Raw genomic sequence first — 15,723 nt, 5'->3', positions numbered from 1 at the left:
TGGGTTTTCTCCGGGTGCTCCGGTTTCCTCCCACATTCCAAAAACATGCGTGGCAGGCTGATTGAACACTTTAAATTGTCCCTAGGTGTGAGTGTGGGCGTGGATGGTTGTTCGTCTCTGTGTGCCCTGCGATTGGCTGGCAACTGATTCAGGGTGTCCCCCGCCTACTGCCCGAAGACGGCTGGGATAGGCTCCAGCACCCACCGTGACCCTAGTGAGGATAAAGCGGTTCGGAAAATGGATGGATGGATCTCACTTTAACAGAGTTTTGTGGTACCAAGAAGTCACAAAATGGCTGGACAGTTACTAAACATCTTGCTTTGGAGTGCGTCAAGAAAAAGAACCTACGCGGAAATAGGAGGCCACGGTCTGTCTCCTCATGTTCGTGGTTTCCTCTGGGTGACGCATCATCTCCATGGTGTCCACCTTATCACAAATACACACACACAGTGAGCAGTGCGCATTGATGAGCCGACCAGAACTGCCAATGCAGCACGTTGATATCCGCGACTGTTGATTTGCAACGCGGTCGTCGGCGGTGAGCTCCGGAGACATAAAGGTATCATTACAGCAGCTGCAAAATGGGTCGGTTGGGAATGCACAGCTGTACTAAGTGTTGCGTCTGTATAACACGGGCCCATAAACAATTAAAGCTAACAATCTAGAGAAGAAGCCGGCGCTGCTGCGGGGCACGAGAGAATTGCCGAGCAGTCTGAATAATGAGACTAGCCATCATGAAGCATACAGCCATCCCGAGGACGGATTAACGAGGACACAATATAAGCGTCCTAATGGCTTTGGCAGTTCATGGCTTCATCAAAATTAATGAAGCGATAGATATTTTATGGTAAGCCTACGTGGCAAAGTGCATATCTTAATACTTTAGTTCAACAGAGAACGAAAGGTACGTCGAAAAAAAAAAAAAAGCTCTCGGCGTGAGCGACACGAGCGCCTTTGAGAATTTCTGATCACTCCCTAAGTACAAAGGCCTGACTTGTAGTTGCAATAACTTAACGACCCTTTGCTTGACTTTATTCTGCTTGTTCTGGTGACTTGTTGTAACTGTCACTTCCTCTCAACTTTGTTTCCCAACTTTGATTGCCAACATGATGGCGTACATATTACATCAGTCCCGCCGACGATTAAAATGTCCGCTCTCGTTTCCGGAATATCCGAAGAGTGTTCGTTGCCAGAAGACAGATTGTGATTGAAGTGTGCAACTGGATGAGATTTCAAGTTCGAAAAAAGACAGAGTTCAAGTTTGGATGAGAGTGAAGTGACGTGAAAGTTTAACATCAAGCGGGGCAGTTCTGTTTGGTAAAGTACGTCAGATTCCCCAACAATGTTCTCCTTGTAAATTGGCACAATTTGAAGATTCAATTAAGCGATGACTTAACCCAGTTGAACTGTTCATTTGGCGACTAAAAGATATGATACACAAAATGGACGTTTTCCCCCAAAGCCTTACCTTCAAGAGATATTTGGGAGACTTTGAGTACAGGAAACATGGAAACAAAGAGAAAGAGAAGTGTAAAGATAAATAGTAAACCATAGTAGTTAAAAAAAAGGAGATGATGTGCTTTTTTTTTTTTTTTTTTTACAAAAGGGGAAATGTGCAAGCGCTTTGGAGCAAGTGTAAAAGTAAATGTTTCGAAAGAACACAGTCCAGTCATTGGTCCAGTTGCAAATGAGTAAAATAGAAATAACGGAGAGATACGAGTGCGTTTCCCAAGGAACATAACGAAAATAAAAAGTACATTTGTTCGAGATTGTAACTGTTTCGAGACAAGGGGGTTGAAAGTACGCTGAGGATCACGGATTGAGGAATGTCAACTCTCTCATTTGGGGAAAACCAAAGTTTCCTTAAGTGGTCATAAACATCAGAAACGTTACAAAACTCCTTTCAGGCTGCTCGCACTAACTGCCAGATGGCGATACTGCCTCACCACAACCAAGAGAACAAACATATCAGGGTAGTCTATTAATGTGGCGATGCATCACAGCGCACTTTTTTTTAATAGTGCCGCTTATGGCTGCACTGCCTGTGAGCAACTCATAAAAAGCTCTCAAATGCAACACGTTGGGGCATCAGGAGTCTCACCTTGCTGCGTCCTGAACTGAGCTGCGGCGGCAGAGATCGAGAGGCGGCGTTCACTCTGGCCCGAGCCGTGGCCAGATTCCCTGCCCAAATACAAAACAGAAGCAACTTGCAATGATTGGCAATATATTGTCTCCAGTAAAAGAATAAATGCGGACTGAGAGAATAAAATGCTGCACAAAATAGAATTCCACTTGAGCATTTTTTTTCCTTTTGGTCCGCCCAAAATAAAATGTCTGTGGAAAAAGAAAGCTCCTAACATTTTCTTTTGTTTGTTGCATCTATAGAAAATATGAATGGACTACAATTAAAAAAATCGCCTAAATTTGAATTCCAATTATTTTAACCACCCCTTCAATCTCTCGGCGAGCCTCGCATTTGAGGCTGAATTGCCGAGCAATGACGGCACAAAGTTTAACATATTCTTATCAAATGACGACTTTTCAAAGGAATCACTTTTCGGTGGGTTTTAGAGTACCGGTTCTCAGAAACTGAAAATTACCCGTCTTCAACGTCCAACTCGGGACTTGTAGTAATTCTCATTTCCACAGGTTCTTTAGGTGGTGCTATTGCGCCAAGAAGCTAGTTTGCCAACTTCCAATAAACACCACAGAAGAAGAGAAAGAACGACAAGGGTCTGTGGCGTTAACATTTGCCGCTCAGTAATTCTCATTTCCACAGATTCTTTAGGTGGTGCTATTGCGCCAATAAGCTAGTTTGCCAACTGCCAATAAACACCACAGAAGAAGAGCAAGAAAGACACAAGGGTCTGTGGCGTTAACATTTTCCCGCCGCTCACGTCACTCAGGAAGGTAACCAAAATAATAACAGCACCTCAGGCGGTTCGATATTGCCGCAAACTCAAACCACGATAAATATGCCGTTTTTAATTCTCACAGATAAATTATCATTAACATTAGCATCATCTTTATCAAGGCAGACGTTTTGCATTGCATTCGATCATGTCGCGGTGCCTAATGTTGTGGCCCGTGAAGGATGTCTATTCACGTTCAGGCGCATTGTAAAATTTAAAACAGAAAAAGGCAATTCCAAAGAAGCCGAGTGCCGTTAGAAATGCAGCTGCGTGCGCACGAGAGAGGATATGACGAGCGCAGCATATGCACGACAGTCTCAACCTTTCAAAGTTTCCGCACAAGATGTCCAAATGTTTTCCCTGGCTGTATCTTCACAGGCTAAACTGTGATTAATAGCAGTGAAAGCAGCCTTTGAAGCAGGATTGTGGCATCAAAGTCCTAATCCATGGGTGGCAGGATTTTTATAATGAGTGGGAAGTATCTTAACACATTTCAAAGGGTTTACTCCATGAATAAACAATAGCTGCACAGATGTGCCACACACACACACCTTTGGAGGAAGAAAAAAAAAAGTCTCCACACACAGGAGGCAGCATTCCACGAGCATCCACGTATGGTGATGAGGAAAACCTTTGTAAGTTTTGGAACATAAAAAAACAAGTGACAGGGCAACAATTGCCCGAGTGCGTGCGGTGAGCTTCTTTTTATTTGTCATGCGTCGCAAGGAAAGGTTGCGACAAATGGAGAGCCTTGAAAGACTGGATCAGTCAGTGCCTGCTTCCCAATCCAAGATTGTGTACGGGTGACAAATGTCAATCAAACACCGATATTACAATCACATTCGGGTGGATCAGTTTGGAGCCAGGTTGCTTTGACACATTCGGGTGGCATACAAAGCCATACAAGGGAAGTAAACGCATTTCAAAAGGCAATCAAACGTTTTATTTTGGTTTGTTTTTTTTAAGCTTGCAAACAGTGCCGTTCCGACTCCATTGTCAGCTAACGGTGTATTTATTCATCGTTATCAATTTATGCCACTTGGGCTCCTTATGACATTTTACATTTGAGCCTTTGAAAACAAATCCTACTCATGTTTGTGTCGCTGGTGCTCTTGAAAATAGACGACACGTTCAAACAAAGCGCGTGGGGAAAATAAAAGCAAATGAAACACTCCCAAATATAGCGGCCCTTCTGATTGTACGGTTTGGAATGCGATCAACATTTCTGTGGTAACAGGCCATAAAAAAAAATAGACTTGCAAAAAAAAAAAAAAAAACACTGCAAGATATAAAACGATTCCAATGTAAAATAATTCAAACAATAAATCCCTAAAACAGGTGCGTAGCCTCATGCTGAGAAAAAAAAAACTACTCAACTTTAAATGAAGATGTTTCTTCAAGCGAGTTTTAAAAATGGACAGGGAAGGGGTTTGCCGAACATTTAACGGAAGGTCATTCCAGAGGGAAGGACCGGCAACAGAAAAGGTTCGATCCCCTCCGAGGTACCGCTTTGTCCTCTGTGCCTCCAGTAGCATCTGGTCCCCAGATTTGAGGCACCGGGCAGGCGCGCAGGGTCGGAGGAGCTCAGAGAGGTAAACTGGGACGAGGCCATTTCAAGATTTCAAAACAAACAAAAGTCTCTTAAAATGAACTCAAAGATGTACTGAAGGCCAAAGGAGGGAAGCCAGAATTGGGATTATGCGCTCCCTCTTACGAGCTCCAGTTAGGAGGTGAGCAGCAGCATTTTGGAACAACTGGAAACGCTTGAAGGAGGATCTTTGACCCAACTGGTTTCACAGTGATTCGCTTAGTTCCTTTTGCACCCAGGAATGGATTATCGCTTTCACCCACTTTGAGTAACTTTCACCTCAGCAGCTTTAAGCCCGTAACATTCATTCATTCATTCATCTTCCGAGCCGCTTGATCCCCACTAGGGTCGCGGGGGGTGCTGGAGCCTATCCCAGCTGTCTTCGGGCAGTAGGCGGGGGGGACACCCTGAATCGGTTGCCAGCCAATCGCAGGGCACACAGAGACGAACAACCGTCCGCACTCACACTCACACCTAGGCACAATGCAGAGTGTTCAATCAGCCTGCCACGCATGTTTTGGGAATGTGGGAGGAAACCGGAGCACCCGGAGAAAACCCACGCAGGCCCGGGGAGAACATGCAAACTCCACACAGGGAGGCCGAAGCTGGAATCGAACCCGGTACCTCTGCACTGTGAAGCCGACGTGCTAACCACTGGACTACCGGGCCGCCAAGCCCGTAACAACGAGAGGTCATTCAGTGTCGCGGAACAGATTGTTATTCAACCCTCCAGTGTAAATACTGGTGAAATTGTTCGGATCGGATTAAATAATCGGAGACACATGCAAAGAAAGAAAAAAAGAAAAAGAAAGAAGGGGAGCGGGTTAACTGTGTCGGATATACAGTATTTGCAACACATGGGGCAGGGAGGGCCCCGCTCCAATTAGCCCAGAGTAAAGCTGCTTGGATTAATTGGAGTGGCTCTTGTGCAAATGAAGCACGCTCTCTCCCTCTCCCCATTAGCGCTGCTGGGCCAGATCATCTGAGCACATTTGTCATGATGAATTAGCAGCTGCGGGTGGAACGGGCTCGCCAAGTGTCACTGCGCTTTCACGCCTCTCACTTCCGTGACACCATCAAGGCGAGAGGAAAGGGGGGGCTGCGCAGCCGCCGCACTAACTGGAACAGTGGTACCTAAGCCTTGACAAATGGACACTCGCTCGCTTTCCCCCCGCCGTATTCCTCGGCGGCTCGCATTAATTCATATTCTTGCTCGCGGGTTTCCTATCCCCCTCCTGACGAGATGATTAGAGCGCGGGTTAATAGTCGGCATCCTCAAAGATGTCTGCCTCCTGAGACATGAAACCGAAGGGAGCACCTGTGATGTCCGGCTTGAAGGAGGACCTTCTCATTTCGATCCAGACGGGAACTTTTCTAATGAGGTGGATTATTAGAATTCAAACACAGACGAGCCTGGAAAAAAAAAAGGGGGAAGAATTGTCCTTTGACAGTGGGGAAAGGGCTTTCTTGAAGTCTCTAATAATGTCGATGAAAAAAAGAAAAAAAAGTGGGGAATGATTATAAAGCCGAGAAGAGAGCCGGCGAGGGGAACGAAAGGTCAGGGCAGGCAATGATTTTTAAATCCTTTTGAAGGTTGCGTTTCCGCTGCAGGGTGGTGAGGCTACATCGGCGATGTAAACAGCTGGATTTTCAGCGACGGCTTGTTCACTCATTCACTCCCAAAGACGTTTTTAAACGTCTTTTCAGACTTGGTCTAGAATCGGCTGGTACTGAATGAGTTAATGGAGCTGAGTCACCTTGAATGGGACAAAAATGAGTAACAAAAACGTAATATAAAAATACATGAAAATATATGTTTATTTGTTTTTAAATGAGCAAGATAAATGGTAGACGGTTTAATTATAATTAAAAATGTTTTTCTTTGGTGTTTTATCTGGCTGTAACTTCCGGTACGGGCGTGCAATAAGCTCGTTAAATGGTCACTTTGAACATTAACACTGTGCTTAAGTGGAAGGAATAAAAAAAATAAAACTACTGGGCCGAAAGAGTCATAAAAATGATACCAAAATATTTTATATAATTGGATTTTACATAAAGGTTCAATACAACTGAACTGGAACAAATGTACAGTGTTGTAGTTTCTTTTTTTCCCAATTAAGCCAATTAAATATATATATTTTTAATCTTTTTTTGCATACCACTCGAGGCTGTCTGCGTCAACTCATTTTTTGTCACGGGCCACTTCTGAGTTACGGCTTCCCTCGTAGGGCCGGTGCAAAATCTTATTACCCAGGACAATTTGACATTTTGATACAGATTTCAGCAAGAATCATGATAGTCGACACACATGATTTGCTGCCGCGGGCCACATAAAACGACGTGCGGGGGCCGGATCTGGCCCCCGGGCCTTGACTTTGACACCTGTGGTGTAAAAGTACCGTCAGGGAATTTATTTTCTTTTTTTTTGCCCTCTCAGGCAGGAAAGCGGAAATGTTTGCCGATTGAGAAAACGCCAGCCTTGGCGTCCATGCGCCCACTTTGAAAACGAAACCTTGGCAAGAATCCCCCCCAAAAAACTCAAACTGGCACTTGTATTGAGGTTCTATCGACAAGAATAGTCCCACGTGCAACCCCACGTTGAATGCGACATCTCCCCTGAATGCGTTTACGCGCATCAGTGTGCCTTGTACTTCAGAAGTCGGGAATCGGGCTGTCGACACGGGGGGAGGGAGGGGCAGGGGGGGCAATTACGGCGACGAGGGGGTTAGCTTGAGTGAGCGAGACGCTCAAGTGGGCTCTCTGCCGCTCTCTTTCTGAACACGTGGTCTGGAAACTCAACTCAGCAGCCAAGCAAATGAGATTAAAGCGGCCGTAAACCGCCCCCATCTCCCACGCCGCCGACACCCTCCCCCACCCGCCTGGAGATGGCTCCGGTGAGGGGATGTGTGGGGGGGTGGGACTGTTGATTTAAATGGCATCCACCGCTGTCAGAGCAGATCAATCACGAAACGTGCGGTGTAATTGGCTTTAAATGACACAACACAGCGTTGCGTTTATCAAAAGGATGTTGCAACCACCATGTGACTTGAGGGAGCCGGCGGAATTGCGCTGCCGACGCCAACCATTTGGCCGATACCACTGAAAAGTGGAAGAGTAATTAAAGAAAAAGTAGCACTTGGGGAGTGGTTCTCTTTCTGGGGAAAGCACTTGCGATTTCTGCCAAGTGGAAGACAAAAATGAAGAAAAAGTTTGACTGCGAGAGAACAAAGAGTCAAATGTGTCATGTGGTTGGATGATGCCTGTCATTTCCACACAAAGGGGATCGGGGCGGGGGCCTCTCCTCCCATGGACAGAGACGAGAGGAGAAGCGGGGCATGGGAGAACTGTCATCTCTTTACAGGGAATCTTTATGGACTCTTCAACACGCTCGACAAGCTTGAACTTATAACCCTTGATTTCTCTTGAAAGGAAAGGATTGAAATTGCAAGCCAGAGTTTGATTTGTTAAGTTAGTGGGATTGCATTTGCACGACATTGGAACAAAGACCCACCAGCAAACGAGACTTGGAAGGCAGCGTATTGCACGAGATTTGGTGGGACGAGACGTTTTGGAGAAAGGGTACTTTTTGTTGTTAAAATCTTACGTTCAGTGATTCAACAAGAAAAACTCCATTTGATGGGTGATCTACCCACTTATGCAGATGTCATCACTTTACAGAATCTGCACTACAAAAAAAAAAAAAAAAGCGCTTGGGTATATTTTCCTAACCCACTCACAGAGCTGCGATGGATTTTGAGAAAATTGGGTTCTTTTGACCCAAGGTTGGGTTAATTATTTTGAGCCAGCCAGTAGATGGTGTTAAACAAAATATTTGGGCAGGCTGAAGAGCTGAAGCTGATCATGACCCAACATGGGTCAAATCCTCAATCCAATGTTCATTCATTCATTCATCTTCCGAGCCGCTTGATCCTCACTAGGGTCACGGGGGGTGCTGGAGCCTATCCCAGCTGTCTTCGGGCAGTAGGCGGAGGACACCCTGAATCGGTTGCCAGCCAATCGCAGGGCACACAGAAACGAACAACCATTCGCACTCACACTCACACCTAGGGACAATTTGGAGTGTTCAAGCAGCCTGCCATGCATGTTTTTGGGAATGTGGGAGGAAACCGGAGCACCCGGAGAAAACCCACGCAGGCCCGGGGAGAACATGCAAACTCCACACAGGGAGGCCGGAGCTGGAATCGAACCCGGTACCTCTGCACTGTGAAGCCCACGTGCTAACCACTGGACTACCGGGCCGCTCCAATCCAATGTACTGGGTAAAATTAACCCAGCATTGGCTCAATTTCACCCAATTCGGGTTAATTATGAACCCGGCAGTTTTACAAGTGCATATTTCATTGTGTGTTTGCACACATGCACTCAACTACGAGCAGCAGGACCAAGCGGTTCCAAAACAACACGCACACATGCACACACTCACAGCGACCGCAAGTTCCTGAAGCCCCGGCAGGCCTGAACAATCTCCGGCCAATTCCAACAGAGTGATCCCCCCCCCACCCCCCAGATCTGGTCAAGGCCCGAGCTCTCAGGAATTTGTCCATACAAAGACTTCCCATTTCCTCTGACAAAACAGCACCACATGTGTGAGCTTCAAGGAAACACGTCATGCACCGCTCAAAGTGGGAAGGTTTTACTTTGCGCCGGGGCCCCCACCGAGACCTCACCCGCCCATCACCACCGTTGTCCTGCTGCGTCATTAGTGGCAGCATCGCCGTGAGTCTGGCACGGGGAATGAGCAGGTAGAAAATGACATCCAATCACTTGCAGATTTGTGTTTTAATGTATAAGGCCAAGAGGGGAATTAATGACTCAGGTTTGATATGTGGGCTGCATACAACTGCGCAGTGCATTTGGACCGGATGGGTGTCCCCCCTAGTGGCGACACCCAGGATGGCAGCCACCCCGGTTTGAGAAAAACGATTTCATCGGATCCCCCTGCTGAGATAATGTTAATTTCACCGATAACAGTGAATGTATAAAATGGAGTCCAAAGAATCCGCCACTTCCCTGATACAGGGAAAATATAGCCTGAAGAAGAGACTTTATTCTCTTCGTATATCCCTCATGAAATGGCGGGCGATCTTTTTCAGAGACTGATTAGGCAGTCAGGTCTTTCATGTTTTTTCTTTTTTTTAAAGAGGAGACAGATTGCAATAAGGCTGAACTATTCAAATTGTGAGAGTCACCCTCCGCCCTAATCAATATTGAGATTGGGATTTATTTAACTCTTTCATGCACCAATAATGATAACCAGGAACATGTCCACTGTAGTAATCGATGTCCCTGGAAGGGTTAATATCAGATTCCTTTTTTCAACGTCCGCTTCCCATGTATTTCATTTATTTTCTTAACAAAAACACAAAAAATAAAGGCCACTGAATGACAATTAAGTTTGTTTTCTTTCTTTTCCCCAAACTGCAGCTTTTGCTATGTGTAAATTGCATTCAACTGAATCGTGATGTCAATTTGAATTTGCTGAATTGTTCAGACCTAGTTTGCAGTGTGGAAGGTCGAACCTCCAGCTCTGTGTTAATTTACATCGGCTGTGAACATGTTGCAAAAGTGGGACGGTGTTTTTTTTTTTTCCTTCCTGTGTGTGTTGCTCACTGCTGGAAACCACCGAAAACACACAAGAATGGCGGCAATTCATTTTCTAGAATGATCACCTCCTTTGAGAAACAAGCAAAAGCAAAGTGGCACCAAATGAAATAAACAGGCTTTTAGACCTAATTGACACAGTGTCAGCAATAAACATCGCAGCACATTTTTAGTGCGTATTCAGTTCCTTTGTGCCTTTATGGTCTGTTCTCCCCTGAAGCTGTTAATTGCAAGAAAAAGCGGGTGGCTGAAGGCTCCCTTGTGCACCACCTGCACTTGAGGTTTTTACACACCCATTGCGGAGAGTTCTACCCAAAGTCTCCGCTAAGGTGTCTTTTGTGGGTTAAAGCTTTTCTTTCAATGCCACCGGGAGTGAAAGCGAGCATTTACAGATTCCTTAAAAAGAAGTGAAATCACATATCGTGGCTTAGCTGAAGTAAAAAGGCGGAAGTGTGAGTCTAATAATTCAACACTAGCGTTTCGATGACCACAAGGCCCCGGCTTGGGCTAATGACGAGCACATTACTACCGTTATTAAACCAACAACAAAAAAAAAGGGAGGTGGGAAGAGTTGCTTTTGTGCTCAATAAATACTGTTTCTTCATCTCCCGGGTTTTTGGAAACCCTTATCATGAAACTATCCTGGCGTTGAGCAGCGGGAATCCAAAAAGGGACAGCTTAGTGAAAATAAAAACAGAGCAGCGCGCCGAGAGCTGAGCCTTTCCAGAGATAATGGCGAGTGCAGCTTTATCCGAGGACGGCGCACGGCAGCTCAAAATGAAAAGGGGGGGGGGGGGACCAGGAGGCGACTGAGTTCCACGTCTTTAAGAGGCCCCACTTACCTGCACATGTATGAAGGCTGCAGACGACAGCACAATTCACACGCTAATACAGCCATTGTATGGCAATACTTTGTCTCAGCCAAAACTTTCCTGATCACGGTGGTGCCTTCAGATAAGAGTTTAATTTGTTCCGTGACCAAGCTCATAACCCAAAGCACTTGCAGCTCGAATCGTCTTTCCCCATTGAAATGAATGGAAATGTCATTAATCCGTTCCAACCTCCCACCCCAAAAAAAATTCTAAACATTCATTTTTATGTTTTTAAATGAGGAAAAAAAATGAACTCAACAACACGGTTTTATAAAAACAGAGTAATAAAGTAATTAAACAGAATGTAAATAATTAAGCTGTGTGTGCATTACGATTGAATGCTGCAATGCAGTTTACTGTGCAGCTACTTCTGGTGTTCCCACTTTGGCCACCAGGAGGCAGTATAATACTACAGTCAGGCAGACACAAATGAAAAAGAACGCAAAACCGCAGAAACACGTGAAAAACTAAAAAACAGTCGAAAGACTGTTCATATCTTGAAAAAGTCAAAAATTGTACCTTAAGGCCCCGCCGCACCACTCTGTCCGTATTCACCATTAAAATTAATAGGGTACCTATTTTAGTTAAGGGACTGGAGAAGAGCTGCTGCAGAAGTTTGTTCTCCGATGTTCTCAGCACCACAACGATGTCCGCAGGGAGAGTGTCTCGGTTTTTCTCCAGGAATCCGTTCACGCTGTACATCACCTGTCGAGTCCAACGGAAGACGGTCACAAGATACAGTAGCAGAAGTGAAATGTTAACCCTTTCAGGGTTCTGCTTAGGGGCTTCAGAGTACTGGCAAGTTTGTAAATTTGTTGGCCAATTTTATGTCACCAAGTGTTGTGTCATGAAGTAACCTACAATTCTTAGATCATCTTTTTTCTGTAGCTAATGATGTTCAGCAGGACCGAAATGAATCTATTTAAAATGAGCTCCGACGTGTCATGTATAATATTAACCCTTTCATGTACCCTGAAACTTAATAAAATTGTGAATTTCCGTTAGTTTACTAACATACCTTCCCAGCGAAATGCAGAATCCCAAACGAAAGCTCAACACGTTTTGGTATCCAAAAGTACTTGCAGCGCAAATTGTCCTCAAACTTGTCTGTAAAGATGAACACAAACATCTCATAAGTTCAAGAGAAGGACACTGAGCTAGATATTCGCTTCTCCTTTCTGTGTTTTTGGCATAGGTGCATCCTCACCCACTAACGTGTGGTCCGTGGCCTGCGGGAAGCGGCTCTCCTCATCCAGCAGGGACAGGAGACCCATGGGCTTCTGCAGGAACATGTCCAGGATGGGCCTGTTGTCCTCATACTCCACCAGGCTGGCGTCGACTCCCTCGCTCTGGTACTCCATCTAACAGCCGGGGAATCTCGTTAATGAGTTCTCCAAATGACCCAATTAAAACAATATTATTTGCTCACGTTTCTAATCAAGCGAAAACACACAGCTGCGACGTGCATAATATGAGCTTTTACTGAATGCATAACACAGCTCTGAACTAACAAATAGTGCCACTTACTTATTCATAATTTATTTCAATTTGCAAATAACCCAGAGTCCTATCACATTATTGCATCTCTTTAATTTCACATCAAAAGTCGCTTTCAATATATATTTGGACTAATCAAGTGGAACCAATGGATGTAAACCGTCCTCATGTATTAATCATTGATAAACTCAGTCAACAATACTGGAGACAAGCACACCAAATGTAAATCCCTCTTGCGCTGAGCACAAGGCCTACATCAGTCAAGTATTTATAGAAGAGAAACTTTTTACAATCGCTTGAGGCCGGATCCGTGAAATAATTATGTAATAAGAGTTTTGAAAACTCAGACGTGTCGTTTTGATTGTGCAGGATGAACAGACTTTTTTAACATAAGAAGCAGAATTCCTTAATACACTGCATTATATGTTGGTTTTGTATTTTCAGATGTTTTTACATCTCGTGAAACAGCGAAATTGCCAATTCTGAGCCAAACGTGGAAGTGTTTTGTCCATTCACGTCTGAGCCAATTTGACAGAGATTAAACAAACCTGATGTGAAAAAAAGACATTATAAAGTCAAGCTAATGAATGCACTGTACTGTAGATGCCACACATCAAAATAAAGTCAAGTTTGCACCACAAAACTGATCCGAATAGCAATATTAGCAATGATGCTATCATGGTAACGGCACAAGATGCTAAAGTAGATTAGAGGGCTCCATAGCAAATGCAGTCACGCTCACTGGAATACAGCAACGATCCAAATAATTCTGAAGGTTTTATTTTCAGCAACAATTATTACTAAATGTTGTTTTAAGACACTAACTACAGGGATACATGCTAAAAACATGCTAAAAGCACATGCTAAAAACGATTTCAACTGCTCTTAGTCACGATACGCTAAGCAGTGAAATATCTAAGCATAATTTAAGAACAAAAAAAAAATCAAATAGCTCTTTGGTGTTATCAATGACAACATAAAAACAAAACAAAGTCCTATATCTAGCATTCGCGCTGCCATTTTTGGTCTTGTGCTGTTGGCAAAAACTTGTTTGCAAACTCGAGGGTGCAAACTTCACAACACACGGCGGCTAGAACACAATTAAAAACAAAAACAAAAAGGCCGAGGCTTGCTATCAGCTGTTTGTTGCCATTCCCATTTGAAGGTGTAAGAAAACAAAGAGAATTACATGTTATGTATTTAATCTAACCATACAATTTACAAAAGGCTGCTAGCTTAATGCTAACCTTAATTCTTTGATTAATAAATGTTGGAGGCTAGTAAAAAGAAAAAGGAAAATGCCTCCCCGTTTGGATTTCTGACTCCACTGAACAAACCGCAGTAATAAATACACTGTAAATATTTAGAAACCTTTTGTTTTGTACCACTCACAGTGTCATATAACAGAAAAATGCCTACGAACGAATTTAAAGTCTGATGTCCAACGCACCTGTTCCAGGGCAAATATATGCTGGTTGAAGTAAAACTGGATCTGCTCGTTGGCAATGTTGATGCACAACTGCTCAAAGGAATTCTTCTTGAAGTTTTCGAAGCCAAAGATGTCCAGGATTCCCACATTCATGCCGCTCTCTGCGGCGCTTCAAAGCAACAAAAAGCGGGACAAACAAACTTATTAGAACACAGCGAGTAAATCCCAGCAGCCATTTATGTTGATAAAACTTTCATGACAATCCAAGTTCAACCCAAATACTGCTTTGCCTCGTTGGTGGGAAGTCATAAACACCAGCTTGGAAAAATAAAATCAAAGCACATCATCAACGGTTCTGCTTCTCCGTCTATTGATTTAACCTTGAGTCATTTTCAAGATGTACAAACTGTGAGTCCTGAAGTGTATTTCGTAGCGCTTTCATAATGTGTCCTCCACTGAGGTCACTTTCTGCCATCGCTATCAGGTTATTAACGGCAATAAGGCGTATAAAGAGGAGACGGGATCTAGTTTTTAGACTCTTTGACGTATGACGCACATATTTATGAAGGAACTCTTTCGGATCAATGAACAGCCTCTTTGTAGTCTCTCTGAAGTCTTTTTAATCATCTGAAGATTATTTTCACAGCACGCAATCGGTATCAAAAATTTATTAAAACGACTTTTTTTTCGGACTCGCATTTATATTCTCCTCTGCGTGTTTGCATTGAGCTCTGAAGACTTTTACAAAGGTCACTGGCGCTTTGTGCGAGCGGAGGACGTCCACACGGATGTTCATCATCTGCACCCACCCCCCTCACCAGATGTTCACGTCAGGCTGCAGCAAAGTGTTGATGCGGTTGACGATCCAGCTAAACAGGCGGCCGTACAACGCCTTGGACATGGCGTCCCGCACGTCGGCCGCTTTGTCCACTGTGTTGGTGCGGATGATGGTCTCGCCTCTGGTGACCACGCACTGCGAGGTCAGCGCCTCCTGGAGCTCTTCTGGCCCAATGTTGAGCAGGGAAGCAGCTGGAGAGGGAAAGAGAAGAAGACTTTGATAGATGCCTTGTGGGACTTCTATTTATTTTTTTAAACACAGACCGACATTAAACTTTAATATTAGTTCCATGAAATGGTATTAATTTAATCCCAACGGTCTATTCGCGTCATTTCATCTCAGTTCTCGAAGTTACGACACCTTCAATATTATCTTCAAAAGCGCAGATATGTTGTCACAGTTTACCGTTCTCCAAGGCTTCCGAGTTCGGTACCTCGCTCTTATCGGTTTGGTGCTGGGACGAGATGGCGGCAAATTCTATGTTGCCGGTGTTCAATATGGCTGATAGAATCCTGTAAACAGAGTTGACTTCCTACGATACGCAGCAGAAAGAGGAGGTGACACAACTGCCAGGGGAAAACCTGTGAAATGTCTTTGCAGAAATACCTCTTCGGTGAAGCCGATGTTCCGGAAGCATTCCTGGATGACTTCAAACTGCTCCTTGTACAGCTTGCTGGACACAATGTCCTGCATCACTTTGCAGTGGTGATTGTCAATATACCTGCACAGTTAAGCAGAAATATGAGCACCGTAAGTGGAACTTGACATCATGTGGAATGCAGCAGCAACCTGGGAGGTGTCCCATCTGGCAACCTATAAGTCTTCAGCTTGTCTTGGTGGTAAAGGCCGGCGTATATGTAGTAAAAGATGTGAAAGCTCTTTTCTCCCCTAAAAGAAAACACAAGTGGCAGGATTTAAAAAAATAATTAAAAAGTAATAAAATACCGGATAGAGCAGTGGTGGGC

General features: G+C 44.3%; 1 protein-coding gene across 1 annotated transcript in view; it reads right to left on the bottom strand.

The window, feature by feature from the left end:
• Positions 1-15,710, bottom strand: part of myo3b (myosin IIIB) — a 41,588-nt gene extending 25,878 nt beyond the window's left edge. Inside the window, exons 1-11 of the mRNA XM_052082938.1 lie at positions 15,548-15,710; positions 15,365-15,479; positions 15,164-15,290; positions 14,739-14,949; positions 13,942-14,089; positions 12,202-12,355; positions 12,013-12,101; positions 11,570-11,699; positions 2,102-2,181; positions 1,469-1,489; positions 349-426 (exon numbers count right to left, since the gene is read on the bottom strand). Coding sequence (XP_051938898.1) covers positions 349-426; positions 1,469-1,489; positions 2,102-2,181; positions 11,570-11,699; positions 12,013-12,101; positions 12,202-12,355; positions 13,942-14,089; positions 14,739-14,949; positions 15,164-15,290; positions 15,365-15,451 — 1,125 coding nt within the window. The 5' untranslated portion in view covers positions 15,452-15,479; positions 15,548-15,710. The remainder of the gene's footprint in view (positions 1-348; positions 427-1,468; positions 1,490-2,101; positions 2,182-11,569; positions 11,700-12,012; positions 12,102-12,201; positions 12,356-13,941; positions 14,090-14,738; positions 14,950-15,163; positions 15,291-15,364; positions 15,480-15,547) is intronic.
• Positions 15,711-15,723: the final 13 nt, after the last annotated feature.

The sequence above is a fragment of the Hippocampus zosterae genome, chromosome 12 (assembly GCF_025434085.1).
Source record: "Hippocampus zosterae strain Florida chromosome 12, ASM2543408v3, whole genome shotgun sequence".
NCBI classification, from domain to species: Eukaryota; Metazoa; Chordata; class Actinopteri; order Syngnathiformes; family Syngnathidae; genus Hippocampus; species Hippocampus zosterae.
The sequence above is the reverse complement of the archived record's forward strand: the minus strand, read 5'-3'. Positions and strand labels throughout refer to the sequence as shown.